Raw genomic sequence first — 18966 nt, forward strand, 5'->3', positions numbered from 1 at the left:
ATTATGCTAATTAAATTCGTTACGGACTTTGCGAAACTGTTAGGTCATAAGTTATTAACGTTTTAAAATATATTTTTACCTATAGTAATGTAACTATTTATTACAAAGATTGCTGCTTACAATGTCTTTAGGAAATGCAATATAATTTTAATTCTTTCAATGAGCATTATTTAAAAATTAACGGGTAATTTGTCATTTGGCTTTATTTCTTCTACAATATTATAATGGACCGTTCCTGAAACTAAAAGTGACTTTTAACGGTGGACCTTTTATTCTTTAATGCTATCAGAAAAAAAATAATAAAGTAGACTTTGTTAAGTGATTCGTTGAAATTTTGTTTTAAATCTAGTATTCTTTGAATTTTAGTAAATTGTTATGGAGGTGAAGTTTTTTTTTTTTAATTTAACACTTAAAGAGGGCAAGCTCATTGTAGCAATAAACTGCAGCGAAAGTATTGGTGTCCGCCAAATGATAATCTGTATCAATAGCGGCCAGTACTTATGCAACCAGAAGGCCCAAGGCGCCATTTGCCTTCCCCAGCCTCAGTTGAGAGACCACACTCACAGCTGCGACCCGTAAAAAGTGCCATTATTTTTATGTGATCTGTGATAATATATTCGTGAAACAAAATGAAGCTTCACTTAACACTGGTCGTTGCGGTTGGATTATTTTATTCAGGCAAGTTTACCCTTACAGTATTGGTGGCATAAGAACTCTTTTTATGCACTGGAATATTTGTTTTAATCACAATTGTAACGTTTTGTTTCTGTTTGGCATAAACGATTTTTTTTACTACATAAATTTAATCAAATAAACTTTAAAATATTTTTTATAAACGTACCAAGTATATAAAACGATCATAGTTTTTACGCACATATAATGTCCATTTTAAGTTTATGTTACTAATGGGGGGTTAATTATTAAGTAATGTAAAATATATCGTATGTAAACCCAATTAAGTTTTAGTTTTGTTTTTACTATTTATTTCTCTGATTATTATTGTCACACACTAAAAACTCGGTTGAATCTTCGTACATTAATATCATTCACTGGTTTCCGTTTGTTAAAAATACATAGACTTAAAGAAGGCTAATAGTTCGGTTCTGGATTTTTTTTAATATATAGTATTTTGAATAACCTTTTATATAAATTGATTGTGTTAAATGGATTTGATTGGATATAATTGATATATGTAATACTGACAAGAGCATTCAATAATTTAAAAAATTATAATATAAGTTTTCTGGCGTTTCATTGAGTTAAGTTCAGTCTGATTGAAGACTTTTAGCTTCTAACAGCAGAGGCTTAAATACTTTTTTTGTAAACTGTCTACTGGAGGTGTTTACATTATATGTACCCAATTATCAACAGGTCTATTCAGCTAAACGTTTAGTTGAGGACATAAATTTTGCTAAAATCCAATCAAAAATACCTTTCATGCTGTATGGTCTCAAAATAGTGTTCGGCATAACGTAAAAAAAAAAACAAAGACAACACTTTCACATTTACGCTATTACTAAAGTGCCAGCATTATTTTAGTGAGGTTTGAGAATGGATGGTGAAAATATTTTGGTTTAAACGAAAGGTACTTTTATATAAACAGCCCTTATCCGTTGGTGTATGATCCAGCGCAGATAATAAATTAAAAAAAAGATACAAATAAATTATCAAACCGAATATTAAGTTCATGGACTTGAATTAATCTCGTTTTTAATAAACTTTGAAAATAATTTTAGGTCAATCATAGTTTAGCATCCAATTTTATATTATTTTTGAAATTATTGACTGAACATGACATTCAATTCTTTGTATTTATGAAGTCGTTAATTAAAAAATGAAGTCCTATTTAAATCCTAGTAATGCCTGTCTACGAATGAATATACCATTTTCTGTACACATATCCATTTTATTTTACTTTAAATTTCCCATGTATGTACGTACACAATTTTTTATAACATTAACACCGCCATTATAATGTTTTAGGTATATGTATTGTACGTACCTATATGTTAAAAGAACTTCTCAGACTGTTTAACCTTTTTGTAATTATCCGTAATAAGTTTCTATATTTGGAAATACGAAATGTTACAGACCGGTCTTAACATACGTAATAGATTACGTTACTTTTCTTCCTCTCTTTATGAACGTGAGTTTATTCGTCGCCCCAATTTCATTTTGATATACAAGTATGTATAATCTTTTGAATATAACAACGCGTTGCATTATTTAAATTTATTTTTGATATATACGTTTCAGCTAAGAATATTTAGTTGTTAATTTTATTGCTTCTGTTAAATAAAAAAAAAACAGTAAGCTCTTATAAAATATGGAAGTAGTGTTATACTTATATTAGAACTGCTTATTTTAATATTGATGTATTAAAATTTACTCTATTAAAAATAAAAATAAATAATGTCAGATGCGTTGTGGAGAATCAAAGGGTTATCGACAAAATACCAAAGAATCTTAAAAATATAATAGTGAATAGTAATTATAATTAGTACTTAGTCACACGTTAATGGGGATGGAGGGTATCACTGAAGTGTGACATCGTGTGACAAGGGTCATGGGGCAGGTCAATAGTTTTGTGACGTCACATATTAAAACTTACAATACTAAAATGCTAAGTTTGGATAAAAATAAGTAAAAAATTAAAATAGCTGTTTTCTCTAATACATAAATTTTTAAAATATGTGACGTCACGGGAGGGGGGTTATAAATATGTGACAACTTGTGACAAGGAAGGGCGGAGGGGTTCAAAGTCCTAAAATTCGTGTGACTTATTTCGTTATAAACGAGATTTAAACAGAAATCTATATTGACACCAGTATTTGATATCTACGTCAAATAAATGGGCTTTTAATTTTAAATACACGCGTATCCCATCCGCTATATCCCACTATAATATTTGTTAGGATGCATATAAGTATGTTTATTGCTTTTTAACGCAAAAACTATTAAATCGATTTGGATGAATCTTCACAATAATATAATTTATATATCAGAATAACACAGACTATTATTTATGTCGGAATCCCGTATACATAACGGAGGACCGAGGCATTTATATTGTGTATAAAGTCACGTGACACGGATTATAGATGGCGCTGTCCGTTGTCTACCATAGTTATGTTAACACACTCTATATCTCTATGACCGCAACTCCCAAGTCCACGACGACGGAGACGCGACAAAAACATTGACGATATTTTAATTAACAAATAAGCATATACAAACAAACGAAATGCACTTCAATAGATCATATATAATACAAAGTATTAATAATTTCAGCTCAAATACAGTAAAGTTGCACAAACAATTTTCTCGAGCAGAACTTTTCCATTACCACAAATTTGCGTTTTTTTTTATTACACACAGAGCGATTGGAGTTTTTCATTGATAAACCAAGGTTTATACTGTCTGTACTGTGAATAAACACAAGAAATTCTCCGTATGTAGTGTGGCACAGACTTGGGATAAAGCTTCTAAGCTCATGGCATTCCTCACTAAATGGCAACTTAGATAAATGTGAATATACTTAAAAAAATAAAATAAATACATATATATATAAAACCAAGACGTGATAAATATTTGTTCAGTAAAGTTTAATGACCTTACAAAACATAACTTTGGAGGCGGCTTGTTATAGTTACGTATAAGGAACAATAAAGTTTAGAAAGTTGTAGTCGAGTGTTATACTAATATTATATTATGCGAAAAAGACAAATGTGTTGACATCGTTTCATTAAAAAAAATTATTAAACATAGGTCCAACTTTATACAGCCTAAAGGTTGTGTAGACTATTTGATACGGCTGAATTCGATATGCCCACCCATAACTATCTTTAACCGCGATCTTTTCCACCTGCAATAGTATTTTTTTTTTATTATTTACAATAATAAATTCTAATAAAGTTCCTTAAATTATATTTTATAACCCTATTTATTGCCTTAGCTACTCCTAATTACGTCAGATGTTATAGTAAAGTCTCTTTATAATGGTTTCAGCCATTTAAGAAATTTGAATGTAATAAATAGGCTGAAAAATAAAAAATAAATAATTTTGGTATATGCACCGAATAATGTATATATTGTCAAGATCGAAAAGCTGCGAAAATATACTAGTGGTATATGCCCCAGGAAACGGAAGTTTTGTTTAAGAGAATGTGTTTATTATAATATAACGTAACAATTTGTGTAACAGGAGATTAAGGGTTCTTGTTATTAAAACCTAAGTATTAAGCTGATAGTTAATTGTTTTACATATTTCTCTCTAAAAATAAAAATAAACATATAAATAAGTATTCTAGATGTAATTAAATAATTTTATTATCATGTCAATAACAAGCTGTTTATGATGGCGTACCCACGTTTGAAGTAGCCCTGAACTGAGTTTAGTACCTTTCACAAGATTATATCTTGATTTTAATTACTTATTCTGTATAATGTTATTTAGTTGTTATATCTATCCTGTCATTAAACATAATTTGGGTGTTCGAGCGTCCTTAATAGTTTTATAATTGCTAACGTGTATACTTTTATACTAAACTAGTAATGGCACGAAATTCCATTGTAAATAGCGAAGAACACTTAAAATATTTAATGAATCTCGGATATACACAAACAAATTTCGCATCAATACAAGGAATGTGGATCTGACTATAACGAAAACGGTTCCCGATTCTCATTCATTAATCTAAATTAATAATATAATGTACCTACTATGATTTATGAATTAAAAATAACTTATATTTATTTTAACCAATGATTAGGTAGAGAGAGGAACTCGGACGGTGGAGGTGAACGTTTAACGCGCGTTAGATAGAGTGCCCTTAAACCTACCCCTGGGTGGCAACTCCCAGGCACTGGTAAAGCGCCTCTCACTGCAACGCGATGGACCTGGCACCAGCACGGTGAATCCATTGAATGCTAAGAGGTTTCGTCTCTTAAAAACATTCAAACTGATACTACTACTTTATCTAAAGAAACTCATACTAAGAAACAATTGACGTAAAAGATAAACGTAAACTGAGAACCAGAAGTGCACGTGAATGTCTTAATAGACGTGGTATTGTTTTATTTTTATGAGCTTATATTTGTCGCAGAATGAGATCGATTTAAAATCCGTATTCGTCGTCAGAGTCGACATATTGAATTTCTTTTAAAGGATCAGTGTGCACACACACACACACACACACACACACACAATATTTATTTAGAACGGCCCTGTTTAATTAATGCGCTTTCTATCGAACTTATCTTAATTATAGTCGGTTAGGTTCAATCAAGAGCTAGACCTAAAGGTATCTAATTTGGTCCAAGGTTCCTATCGTTATATTAACTTCAAGGTAAATTTTATTGAAACTAAATTACTATTTAACTTCATGTTATGTTTGTGCTTAGTCCAAGTTTGTATCGTCACAATACATACGAAGCTTTTCCCGTTTCTTGTTCAATAACCTAAGTTAATTTTGTAATTTGCAAAGATTTGTGAATGAAAAAAATATTTTACCGCTATATCGTATATAGCGTGATACCCACTACGTGCATAGTGTGATTACGCAAACTTAGGATAAACACACCGATTTTAATATTCTACAATGAATACAAGACGTGCTCATAAATAATAGTTTGATGTAATATTGAAAAATTTTAAGCGTAATCAGACTTTATACCTAAATTAGTATTGAAATAAATACTGGCCACTAAAAACTATATCGATTAATACAAGATTAAAAACTCCAAATTAAAATATGACGTATTAGTCCATTCACCAAACAAATTATCGTTCCTAAATGAAATGAGCGAACTAAATATCCTACGAATTTTTTAAATTAAATTTTTTATATTTAAGAAATAGTTCTTAAAACCTCCAGCAAACATGAAAAATTCACGTCTGTTATTATTAAAATAACAAATGATATAAACAAAGGTAATAGACAAAAAGATAACAGTTGACAGTTGACAGTTAACAACATAAATCTTCGCGCGTTATACACTATAGTATTGATATCAACGGGGAACGATTCGTATGCAGTGTGTCGATGGTAGCTCATGGCAAGCGTTCGAGTAAGTATAACTGAATCATGACTTAACGCGAGAGTGAAAGAAAAAGTTTTTATGGAATTCAAAATTAAAATATCGGTAAATGTCATACGTACAAGAAATGTTTACGTAAGAATTATTATATAACCCAAGAATGGCATATTAATATATTACGATTTATGGTGTTTAAATATCTCACTAACCGGTTATAATGTTGCATATTATACTGATTCATTATTGTGACATAATTGTTTTCACGCAGTTCCTTGAAAACAAAATCGGTTATTTAATTCAAAATTGAGGGATTGAAAAAGAAAAAGTGTTCTTCATTACACAATAAATTGTAGATATGTATCAATAGAAGATACATTTAGTAAATGTTTGACGCTTTAACTTAAATACTGACAGTTTCAATGTATTCATTAATGTATGTACGTTTGTTAAACGTATGTAATATATATGTGTGTGTACACATACATGTATGTTATATATATATACCTTTATATGTATAGTATTAATATAGGTTACCGAACAAGAAGATACGTAGAGTATACTAACTCAGACTTAGAATATTGTTTGACAGTTGGCACATGTCATAAACAAGACTGAAGCAATATTTGATCGGAAGTAACAGTTTGTGCAACGTCAAATTTTAAACGGACACAGTCATTAACACATTGTAAAACAAATTGTAAAATAATTCAATATTAGCATTTATCTTGGACCATTAATTTTGAAAATGGAAATCTTAAATTTTATACTCCTTAATTTACGGTCTTTTTGAGGATCAATATTCTTATGTGTACTTACGTGTGATAAATATTAATTGAAGATCAAATTTGCGAGGTCAGCACTAACCGCTTTAAATGTAAAATCAGTTAAATATTGTCTCCGGATATTTCAAGAACATTGTAAGAAACGGTGTGGATTAAATTCTTCTTGTAATGGTCCTTGATCCTAAAAAGGTTGTTTTTTGACGTTCTGAATTTTTTTTATCTACTCACTAAGTTAAGATGGATGAATGTCCCTAGATAATTTATTTTAACTATATAAAACTTTAATTCTTTTTTTTTCTCTATAAAAATCTTATATGATTTTTTCAGTTACGACAGTGAAACGTTTATCCCAGACGTTAAGTAATTGTTATTAAGTGAACATAATGTAGTCCGTAACAAGCAGTTCTTTTGATATTTCGTCAGAGATCGACACTCGCCTACTTAGCGGTGCATTTTAGATGACCTTCGCAACTCAGTTTATTAGAAAGTGTGCATAAGATTTAATTCAACTAATACCCATCAATGTTGTGCTATTTTTATAAATTAAGATGTTAAGAAATACAAAAAGAAACCAATTTTATTCGCACAAATAGATTGGGACACTTTCAAACATATCGTATTGTTTTTTTATTTAAAATATCCATTTTGTTCTAATAAATAATTTGCATGGTGTTCTTGAGATCTACATAAGTTTTTTACAACGCGATAACGTACGAATGAGAATTTTTTAGGTTTTTGGTATTAAGTTGAGATTACAACTAGTACTAATTACATTTGAATTTTCGTTCCTTATAGAGCCAAAGCACTTTTACTAGAAGTCTAAATAAAGTTATCGCCATGAACTGAATACGACATAAAAGAAAAGTACCAATTTTTTAGCAGTTTTTGATTAGCTAAAAATAATATATATGAAATATAATAAAATAATACTTTAATGCAATAAAAAATCATTGTTATCTACTCCATGAACCAATAAGCGCGGCCGCCGTAGCGAGCTGGTGGCCGGGGAGCATCGTCTGGGAGAGACGGTGTTTTATCAGGATATTTAGGCTTGCAAGGACATGGTTCGGCCGGGGGCGACGCTGTAGGGCTGCTGTGGACCCTCGTGCGACAGAAATAACCGAAATCAGGCCTCTCCATCTCTAATTTTTCTTGCATGCAACAGTCGAATATACCCTGAGTGTTGCGACACTTGGATAGGCAAAAATCCCCCGAACTCTTGTCGATACAGTTCGCGTATTGAATGAACTCTTCGAGGCAGTTCTTCTTTATGTTCTGGAACAGCGACAGAGTGCAGCTCGTCACTTTCTTGCCGAGGTCCACACAGGTGCGGGGGTCGTTCGACTCGTAGCGGCAAAGCATGAATTCGTTATTGACACATTCGCACTGTTTCCCGATGTAAGGTGAAGCGGCCATCAATATGGACGTGGGAAGATTCACCTCCTGGACCGTTAACTCTGAAATTTCCGGTAGAGTCACATCATTAGTTACAACCATCGTGGCTATAAGGCTATAAAACTCTTGTTTGTCCTCTTTATGAAATCACTAAAACAAAATCACTATTTGAGTTATCAAGAATCACGAAATGATTTGTCACTTCCATTGACACGTCCTGTGACAACAGAAAATCAATAAATTTTAAAAATATCAATTCAATTTTAAAATATAAGCTATAAGAACTATTTTGATCTACGCATATTTTGTTTGTAATTTACCTAGGTACTATCAGTAAACTAAAGTTTTACAAATTCTAGTGACATCAGGCAATCTTTAATAATTATAAATTTTAAGTTACCGCTTTAGCAAATAATCACCATTTTTAACTCTAAAAAAGGTGATTATTTGCTTTTACCATACATTCATAAGAGTGTTTAAAAAGTGTTTTATAATAATGAGATCTAAGATTTTCGCGAGTTTTATTCATTTAAATGAAACTAGTATTTTTCGGATAAACTACGCGTGATTTATTTTTGTAACAAACTACATACGGGATGACGAGATGGGCCGGTGATCACGGTTGCTGAAAAGTAACCGAAACGTCGGGAGTATGTAGTTTTTTACAAAAATAAATCACGCGTAGTTTATCCGAAAAATACTAGTTTCATTTAAATGTTTTATAATAACATTAATAAAATTTCTGAAACAGAAGTTAACACAGTTATACATAGTTGAGTTGAGTCAGTGGACGTGATAAATAAAACAATATGCATTTACAGGTTTTTTTATCTAACATTAGCTTAGCGGGACTTACATATGTTGGTCCAAACTTAAAACAAGTTATATTCATAACATCTACATACGTGCTTGATTTATTCTTAGATAAGTAACAGATTCCTGAATTTTACGTTACGTAAAATAGTAACAGTAATGGCAGCCATTTTTGTTGTCAGCATTGTGATTTCATTATCAAATAGAAGACTTTTTTACATTGATTTTAGAGAAAGAAAATTCCTCAAAGCTATTTTAAAAGGTTTTTATTATGAATGTGACGTCGATGTTTGTGTATGTGTGTGTGTTTTTGTTTGAGTGTATATATTAAATGCCTTATTAGTGGAAGTATAGTAATCTTTAAACGAATATCAATGTGTAAGCCTTCATTTAAAAATTAATAAAATTTTCGGTAATGAATAATATAAATTATAAAATATATGTAATTCAGGTGATTGTCAGTCGCTACAGTGTCCGAAGGTTCGTACGACTAGCGGATGGCTGGACCTCTTTCCTATACCGTGCCAGAAGAACAAAGACTGTAGCGTCATGGGCGCTCAACATGTTTGTTGCAAAGGTTTCTGCACTAAGGGGATAAAAGCGGCTTCGCAATTACGGTAACTACCAAATAATAAGATTTGCGACATAGTTTTAATTGCTTCTCTTTTATTGCTTCTTTTTTATGCTTTAAAATTTATTTTGTAGTTATATTATTGCCTTTCATCTTGATTAAAGGCAATTGATGCCAAATATTGTGAATTTTTGCACTAGCAACATTTATGTTTCGTTTTTGTTGTTGAAGTTTGTAATGCTTTCCGTAGATACTTAAAAAAAATTGATATACCTATAGTTAAATTATTGTTGGTCGAATTTTACAAATTTGTATAATGATTTATTCTACCAAAGAATAAATTAATATAAAATGTAGGCTAGAAATCGCGAGTTCACGGCCGTAGGTGGTAATGACAATATAATATTTCGTTTTTAATAATATTGATTTAAGAAGTGAACGGATAAATCACAGTTGAAGGTTATGTTACCGTTTCTACATGATATCTAACATTGTATTAAATTATGCAAATATTTTAAGTCTCGACAGCAATTGTGTTTGTGCTTCATGTAACACGCGCCATAAAGTTACATCTATTGTTAAGAAATTCAAAAATGTAATCTTAAAACGTTTTTCGCGAGTACACACTTAAGTTTTGCTTTGTTTTGTAATGTACTTATTAAATATTCTGATATTGATAGTTTGAAAGTTAGAAAATCGATTAAGTTAAAAGTAACCAATAAGGAAATTCTTATTATAATAAATGATTTTCTTATTGGCTACTTAGTAATAAGGTAATGTTGCCAAGTCATAAAATGTTACTATTTCTTAGCTGTGTGGGTATCCTTGCATAATTTTTTCCGCATTTCGTTTTACATAATATAAACTAGATTGGTTTTGAATAAAATTATAAAAATAAAAAAAGTCTTATTCTAATTGTAATAGATTTAATTAAGAGTAGTTATTACTAGTTATTAATTTTTTTTTTCTAAGTAACCTTTAACCTTTAAGTGTATTAGAAAAAGTCGGTAACTTTGCTTGTAAATTAGGACTGAGCATTCATTTTCAAATTCATATCACATCAGTATATACATTATATTATATAAATGTGTAGTTTGAGCGTAGTATTGTAAGAAAGCATTTGTTTATGACACGCTTGAGCTTTTGTTATTAACAAATTTAGTTAGAACTATTAATATAATATTCTAGAGTGGCGAGTAGTGTTACCGAGGCGAGCACAAGCTCAACTTCAAGCACCACCCCAAGCACAAGCACAAGCACAAGCACTAGTACCACAACAACCACAACCACAACCACAACCACAACGACCACTACAACCCCGAGTACCACCAGCACGACCACAACGACCACGACCACGCCGCCGCCGACCACGACCACGACCACAGAGTCACCGCGACCTTTCCTTCAATTACTACCAATACAAACAACACCGAAGAACGCTCCAGTCAAATCAGGTAGGACCGCTATAAATATAAATTACTATGTTAAAAATAATAACACTATTATTATGCAATAGTATTCGTTTGTTAGTTGTTACACATCCACGATTTAAATAATGAAAATAACTAGAACCGCGACTGTGTAACGAGCGGCATAAAAATATAAGAAAAGCAACAAACGGCAAAATGTATCGCATTAACTGTGAACATTTGTTTAAACTTAAATATAGCCATACATACTATGGTACCTATAGACAATTTTTTTTTTATAATGAAAAAACGTGTAATAAATGCGAAAATATTAGTTTTATTTAAATAGTCTCGAAAGCCTTAGATCACATTATAATATAGCCTTTTTCAACATACATAAGGATGTACCTATGTATTACGTAATCCAATATTTTTGGTTGCACCAAAACCGATTAAGTGAGATCGATTTCAGGCTTAGAAACATTGTTATTAATTTATATTTCATAAAAAAAAAATACCTTGCTCGGCATGACATTTTTTTGTAGGATATTTAGGGGTATTTTCTTGCAAATAAACAAGTTACAGTAGTCATAAAATAAAAAAATACAAAGTAGAATAATTTATATATTTTTTTGCGTAGTCCGTTAAAGTAAAAGAGAATTTATATAAGCTTATTCTATAACCCTTTTACAATCATAGCTATCATACGTAAATTACACATTGTTCAATGTAAATACAAAATTATATTAAAGTTACCGGCATTTCATATTTCCAGTTCACATTAAAATTATTCAACTATTCATTTATTATATGAACAGTATCTGACGTAACATTGATATTGCGTTTTTTTTTTCTTTAAAACCTATTGCTAAAGATCGGACAAAACCGACTGCAATCAGTTCTGAATACTCGGGCTGGTTTAATATGTCGTTTCACTGACGGATCTTGTGTAACACGAGGAAAAACTTCTATAATTTAGACGAGATCATTAAAAACAATAATTACTAGCGAAAGTTTAACGTAATCTCTCCCACGCCGCTTAGAATATGACATCTACATAATATATACGAGTATCTATAATATCTGTCAAATAAAAAACCAATACGTCAAATCTATAATATCAGTCTTCTGTGCAACAAAAACATAGTAATACTTTTTGGAATATTTATGATTTTATTCATATTTACAGCGAAGACTCAGAAGCTGGTGTGTCCAAAACAATCGGCGCCAGTGAATTTATTTTCTATACCGTGCGATAAGAACTCGCAGTGCCGAGCTAGTAGCGGACCGGGGCAGGTTTGCTGTCAAGGCCAATGCGTGAAGGGAGTGCCAGCCCCAATTTCTGAACAGACACACCAACGTATGTATTACATAATATCATTGATAAATAATTTATAATCTATTTGATATGTGTGCAATAGAGTGGAAAGCACAGATTATATAAGCATAAAGGATAGTTGAGTATTGTCTTATTTATTTTTTTTTATATTGTGTAGTTTAGAATTTAGATTAATATTTAAAAAGTATTTCTTTAGATTAGCTTTATTACTTCATGTAGTGAATTTTAGGTTAATCTCTTAATTTATTAAAAGTACAAAGTAATTATTGCAGTACTTTGTAATTACTCATAAAATATTTTTTTTTTACTTTTAATTTCAATAACTAGGAAATAATAATGATCGAAAAAATATTGTAACGATGGAAATGTCGGAGTCGTGGATAAATTTCCACGTTGGGATATCCATGAAGTGAACGTACACGATTTCACTTTACAAATCTTTAATAAATTATATGGCAACATCATCACTGACAAGAAACCATTGCTTCTCCTGCACTTAAAGATCTGTTATGTTGCGAAAAAGTTATGCAAATGCTGGCATATTAAATTGACTACACACAAATTTTATGAAACAAAAATAACTTACAAAATAAACCTTAAAATCTCCGTTACTTATATTCATATCATTAACATCCATTAAAAATTTACTTGTAAATTACAGAAGTTATTAACGTAAAATACAATTCTTAAGTAATGAAGGCTTCGACTTCATCACCATAAATTAATACCTATGTCTAAAGTAATTTAGGAAACGCTCACTTTTGAACTCTACTAGTTTAGAAATCATAATGAATTTTATTTATTTGACAATTTAACTGTCTGATATTTATTACATATTTTATTATTACCTGTAATGCATATTATGTCTTAGGGTTTAAATAGTATTTTTTTTTCTAATAATTTTAAAATTACTTTATGGTGTCAAATGTTGGGAAAACACAAAAAGACATTAGCAAATAGTTGCATTTAAACATGTATAAATTTACTTCGATTCGCACTTGGACATAACATGTTTATTATTTTCATTATTATTTCATGTTCATTTGGATTCAAAAATAAAACTAAAAATACTTTCGTTTGACACCCTGCTTATTACTTATTTATCTTATACATATAAGATATTTTATGGAAAAACCGAAACAATTTTTATTTAACTCACACAATGCAAATTTAATAGTTGGATGAATTTCGAAATTGCCGTTTGTTTAGCCGTTATAGACCATAGACAAAGATGCTTGAAGCACAGTAATAATATACTATTAATATTTCACATTAGGTATTTTATATTTACGAATAATGAAGTAACACGTCGTTGTAACAGTATCTTCCAATTGAATTCACAATAACAATATCTTGGATAACGTTAAAAATAGTAGTTTTTTGACTCATCATCCCAAATTTTAAAAACAAAGCTATCCTTGGTGTGATACCTCGCGAGTGTCCGACCGCGCCTCTCGGTGAGCTACTCTTTGAGGTGCAAACCTGCAAGCGTGACTCCGACTGCTGGCCGCGTGTGTGCTGTCCTGATGGAGGGCGTTCATACTGTCGTACAGCGCGAGCTCGTCTCGACCTTGTGCCAGTCGCTAATAGGATTGAAGCGCGTAAGTAGATTTGCTTTTATCAAATTTTTACGATATTTTTTTAAACCAATAGTTTTGACGACCAAACAATATAGCTATAAATATATATAAACTTAACGCCAATTCATATAAATACATTTTTTTTAATGTAATAATTTTTTAATAGTCTTACTTTAAAAACGATTTATTTACTGTATTAATATACGTATATGATATACAAACCCTAGCCATCGATATGTCGGGAAAAAATAACCAAAAATAAAATCCCAAATACTGTTTAGAGTTTCGAAATTCATGTCAGGGTTTTACCTTCCAGCCTTGTTTAATTGCCGACCTTCTTTACTCTCGTCTAAATAAAAGTGAAAAAAATATAATCAGTTATTTTTAAATTTTATACATTTTCCATTTAAGATAAAATACAAACAAAAAATTTAAGTGATTCAACAGGGGCAGGTTTAAAATTCTATACCTTTATAAAATCCGGTAATAAAACGTTGTATTTTGATGGTAATTTTTCTTGTGAACTTTTATTGCGTTCGTTTCTTCATTTTGGTAATATAATGCCAAAATACAAATTTTTAAACATTACTTAAAAACGACGTGGTCTCATAAACACTCCACATATTTTTGTCTACCCGACATTGTTATATGTTATATGGGAATAGACAACGAAGACTTCTTTAAATCTACATATAGGGCAAAAACATTACATAATAATTTAAATAAACAATTCTATATATTAATATTTTTTAATGCTAATTCTTTCTGTATACACAGCCGTACGTATGCTGGAGTCATACTTGCAGTGTACGGCACCACCAGCTCGTGAACTGTTCCCCCAGCGTTGTAGCTCCAGCGTGGACTGTTTCCCCAATCTTTGTTGCGCGGAAGGCGGAGTTAAGAACTGCCGCCCTCCAGCCAGGAGCCTATTTGCATTACTTGCCGGAGTCGCCCAGGTACACATAGTATAGAAACATTGAATAATGTACTTTACTTAGCGGAGTTGCCAGGATACACGTAGTATAGCAACACTGAGTAATAAACTCCACTTGCCGGCGTCGCCCATGTACACATAGTATAGCAACACTGTGTAATAAACTCCACTTGCCGGCGTCGCCCATGTACACGTAGTATAGCAACCCTAATATACTTATTCACTATTTATAATACACTCATCCAATATTGACACTTAAAATTTATTTTTTTATTTTCAGCGATTGGGCTGATATATGAAAAACGTCAAGGAACATCGCAGTGATAATAGATATACTTAAAATGTAAATAGATTAAATAAATTATATGTAGTATTATTTTTTTCATCTCAATTTTTATTAAATTTATTTAAATAAAATATATTTGTTTCATTTTCCTACAAATATTTACTGTCAGGTCATATAAATATACCGACAAACTCCAACTAATTTAGACTAACCCATAATTTTTTTGTATTTCAATTCTTATGTCGTCGTTTCGATTTTTTGATAAAAAGTCAATAATCGTCAGCAGAGACGGATTTAATTTTCTTCTTCCAATGCTGTGTAAAAAAATAATATTATTTATTAAGATATACTCGGCCACATAAATTTTGTATTAGAGTACTACGTCAGCGGAACTCAACAATATGTTAAGGTATTTCTCGAGGATTTTACTTCGCTTCAAAACCCAAACTGCGTCTTAGACCCTTTCTTTCTATTAGACTGAAACTACTTCTTGTTAAAATTAAATCTTTAATAACAAATTCAATGTCTGTTTTTTTTTTAAATATGTCACTAAGTTTATACAATAATAGACTTTAAAGTTGAATATTTTAACAAAGTAATTAAGCTTCCGGAATTCGATAATATATAGTAAATAAAGGTAGGAACTCAATACGCTGTTTATTCAGTGAGAGGTGATTATAAATACTATTTATAATCTAAATAATCTATTGTACTCTCCTTCTAAGTTAGTACCCACTTCATTCTGTTGCTCAAAGTTTACTAAATAATTGAATTTAGTAAATAACCAACTCTAGTATACAAAGGTATGCAGTTTTGTAAACGAGTAAGCAGAAGATATTTAATTTAATTAAACATAAATCAGAACACAGCTGAAAGTTAATGCCTACAATTTAAAATAAATCCTTTACAAAGTCACATTGCCTGGAAGGCGTCACTAGTAGCGGCCAAGCGAAAATGTTTCCGAATAAATTTCGATAGATGGCACTCTGACAAAATGTGAAATCGAATAGAATAATAATTATGAATCTCTGCGAAATACGAATCTTATTAACTATTGAGTGATGTGTGGGTTAAAGTGAGTAATAATGTATCGTAACAATATTCATTTCTTATTCTACGTATTGAATGCATCCCACTATACTATGTAATTCAAACCATCACATGGGAAGACTTACGACCTATATTAGTTTGGAGATGCAAATTCGAGTGAGGGGAACAGTAGAAAAAATTTAATATGTATCGTAATCTGCTATGTAAAAATAAAAAGCCTTGATTCTTGTTTTGCAAAAATTAGATGTTTTTAAATTTGGTGTTTCAACTTCTCACAATTCGAAGTCTTTCACACTCCATACGGAGCATTTACAATTTTTCATTCATAAATCTTCACACATTATAGGAGTCCACTTCGAAGGTAGCCCTAGTGGGGAGAGGAGTTTGGACCGTGGAGAACGTTTAACACTCCTCAGATAGGGACCTTACACCTACAACTGGGTCGTAAGTCCCAGGCACTGCTAAAGCTCCTCTCCCTGTAACGCGTTGGCCCGCAGCCGGTCGATGTCGGTGATCCTATGGAATGCTGAGAAGTTTCATCTCTTAACGTACTTTATAAATAAAAAACGGGCAAGGCGTCGTTTATATATAGGTTTCTCAACGTCATATAACCTATTTCTATAAAATTTTCAGAGGTTGGTGGCCATGTACATCCTTGAATGAAAGTTAAATTTATTTTAACTTGTTTTCACTAAAATTAACCATGTACAGTAAACAGAACATCATAAGATCAGTTAAATTTTTTACATCTATTTTATAAGTTATGTACCATGAAATTTTTGCATCTCAATATATTATTTTGTAATATAAACTTATTGTTAGTTTCAAAGGAAACAACATATATAATATGTACAATGAGATGCAAATTTCTTCTGTACATTATAAAATTCGAAGTTTAAAAGATAATTTCGTCAATAACAGTATTGAAAACTTTTTTTTTAAATTAGGATTAAACTTGACAGTATTATATTCATTTTTTTTTCAGTTAAATTCATTCCGTTCAGGACAGGCAGAGAACAAGGGCCATACAGCCATGTCTTTTGTATCTTTTTAAATTCATAGAGATGTGATTGTAGCATTCTCTTTTTCTTAAAAGGTAAGGAAATAAAAACAAATAAAAGGGGCTTAAATGTTTATTAACCTAGAACTCGACATACTCCTTAGTCCAGCTGAAACAAAAGAATATATATTATAGGTATATTTTTTTCATATAATATACTTTATTTATTATACAATTATCATAAGTTCTTAGAATGTGTCCAGTAACATGTAATTAGTCTGTTAAGGCGAAGACACATTGTTAATATGTTCTTAAAAATATATTAATAAAATTAAATATACATTATATTCATTTATTGAAATATTAACAAATCAAAGATAAAGTTGACCAATAAATTCCAGAGATAGAACAGAAATCTGTCAATTTAATGAGACAATCTAAAGTGACCCGTAACTATAACTAATTTTTTTAGCCTGACAAATATAACTAGGTTTAAGAGTTCATTTAGGATGACATTTTAAATTTTGCCACCAAACAAAGTAAATTTTGTAACTTAATGAAATATTTAATGTTAGTTCGACATATGATGGGGATAGTTGAAAATATATTATATAGGATAATAATTGTATAGAATTGGTACATATTTTTTAAGTTAACTTGTTAATACCATTGAATAATCAGATTAACTGTATCCAATAATTCAGAAAGAAAGAAACCTCAAAAAACCGTATTATAATGATATATGAATACAACTTTTATCCACATTGTATTACTGTACTGTACTGTACTGGACGACGTATTTTGTAATACAATGTAATTTTCATAGAAAATCAAAGCTGCTGGATATATTAATATGGAAAACATGACAAGTCGACCAGCTATTTATACGATATATAAATTTATTATAAGAGGTTCAAATGTTTACCTTCTTGAATCCAATGTCATTGGCATATTCTCTGAAGCACTGACGGCAAATGTTCAGACCGTATTTGCGGATCAGCCCGTGTCTGTTTGAGCAGGCTCGGCTGTAGAAAACGAAATTTGTTGAGGAACACGTGTTCAAGCTATACCATGTTAATACCATTATAACTTATTATTTGAAGCTCTAAATACGTACCATGAGCGAGATCCCTGTCCGTAACGACGTGGGTGAGAAAACCAAATGTTTGCGTGGCCCATTTTATTGAGATTATTCACAAATTTTCGGAACTACGTCCAAAATGGCGCGTGAACGAATCGAAAAGAAATCTCAAGGTGGCGAGATAAATGACATATGTCAAGTAAATATGACAATTCCAAATTGTATAATTTTGATAGACTATGGCTTTGTGGTTTTGGCAAATCTTATCTGATATAATAAATTAATTCTTAAAATGTAGAAAAATCAAAATTTAATCAAAATATAAAAGTTCTTATTTTATAATATTTTTAATGTTAATTTTTTGTATAATATATATTATAAATATTCGCTATCATTCTCAGCTATCTTTTTAAATCCAGTAGAAATAAAAGTTAAATTCATTACTTTAAAATCTTAACAAATATGTATAGCAATACTATTAATAATCAACGTTATTTTTTAAATCATGACCAGCGCTGCAAATCGCGGGGAAAATCCATGATTTTGAGGGGAAATGAAGGTTACCGCGGAGAGAGCCCGGGTAATGACATAAATCGGGGAATCGGGGATGTTCAATAATTTCTTGCTCTTGCAAAAAATATATCTTGGTATGACAGCAAATGAAAGTATTAACAATTTACACAAGGA

At 30.8% G+C, this 18966-nt stretch overlaps 3 protein-coding genes across 5 annotated transcripts; 1 reads left to right on the forward strand and 2 right to left on the reverse strand.

The window, feature by feature from the left end:
- Positions 1-530: 530 nt before the first annotated feature.
- On the forward strand, positions 531-15279 carry LOC116773300 (integumentary mucin C.1). 3 transcript variants are annotated; one of them, XM_061528518.1, is made up of 7 exons: positions 531-678; positions 9481-9646; positions 10789-11054; positions 12199-12369; positions 13761-13949; positions 14706-14884; positions 15143-15279. In XM_061528518.1, exons 1-7 carry the CDS (start codon positions 630-632, stop codon positions 15152-15154), a joined length of 1032 nt encoding a protein of 343 aa, XP_061384502.1. In that variant the 5' UTR covers positions 531-629; the 3' UTR covers positions 15155-15279. The 3 variants fall into 3 exon arrangements, with proteins under 3 accessions (XP_061384502.1, XP_061384504.1, XP_061384503.1); XM_061528520.1 differs by lacking the exon at positions 531-678 and adding an exon at positions 5959-6069; XM_061528519.1 differs by lacking the exon at positions 531-678 and adding an exon at positions 8186-8290.
- Positions 7738-8454, reverse strand: LOC116773301 (NADH dehydrogenase [ubiquinone] 1 alpha subcomplex subunit 8-like). The gene has a single exon (XM_032665728.2). It carries the CDS (start codon positions 8316-8318, stop codon positions 7779-7781), a length of 540 nt encoding a protein of 179 aa, XP_032521619.2. The 5' UTR covers positions 8319-8454; the 3' UTR covers positions 7738-7778.
- A 2036-nt stretch (positions 15280-17315) lies between the features above and the next one.
- On the reverse strand, positions 17316-18478 carry LOC116772998 (small ribosomal subunit protein uS14). The gene is made up of 3 exons (XM_032665346.2): positions 18316-18478; positions 18124-18223; positions 17316-17367 (listed from the first exon to the last, which is right to left on the reverse strand). Exons 1-3 carry the CDS (start codon positions 18375-18377, stop codon positions 17359-17361), a joined length of 171 nt encoding a protein of 56 aa, XP_032521237.1. The 5' UTR covers positions 18378-18478; the 3' UTR covers positions 17316-17358.
- Between the last annotated feature and the right edge of the window lie 488 nt (positions 18479-18966).

Source organism: Danaus plexippus (genome assembly GCF_018135715.1).
Source record: "Danaus plexippus chromosome 18 unlocalized genomic scaffold, MEX_DaPlex mxdp_20, whole genome shotgun sequence".
Taxonomy (NCBI): Eukaryota; Metazoa; Arthropoda; class Insecta; order Lepidoptera; family Nymphalidae; genus Danaus; species Danaus plexippus.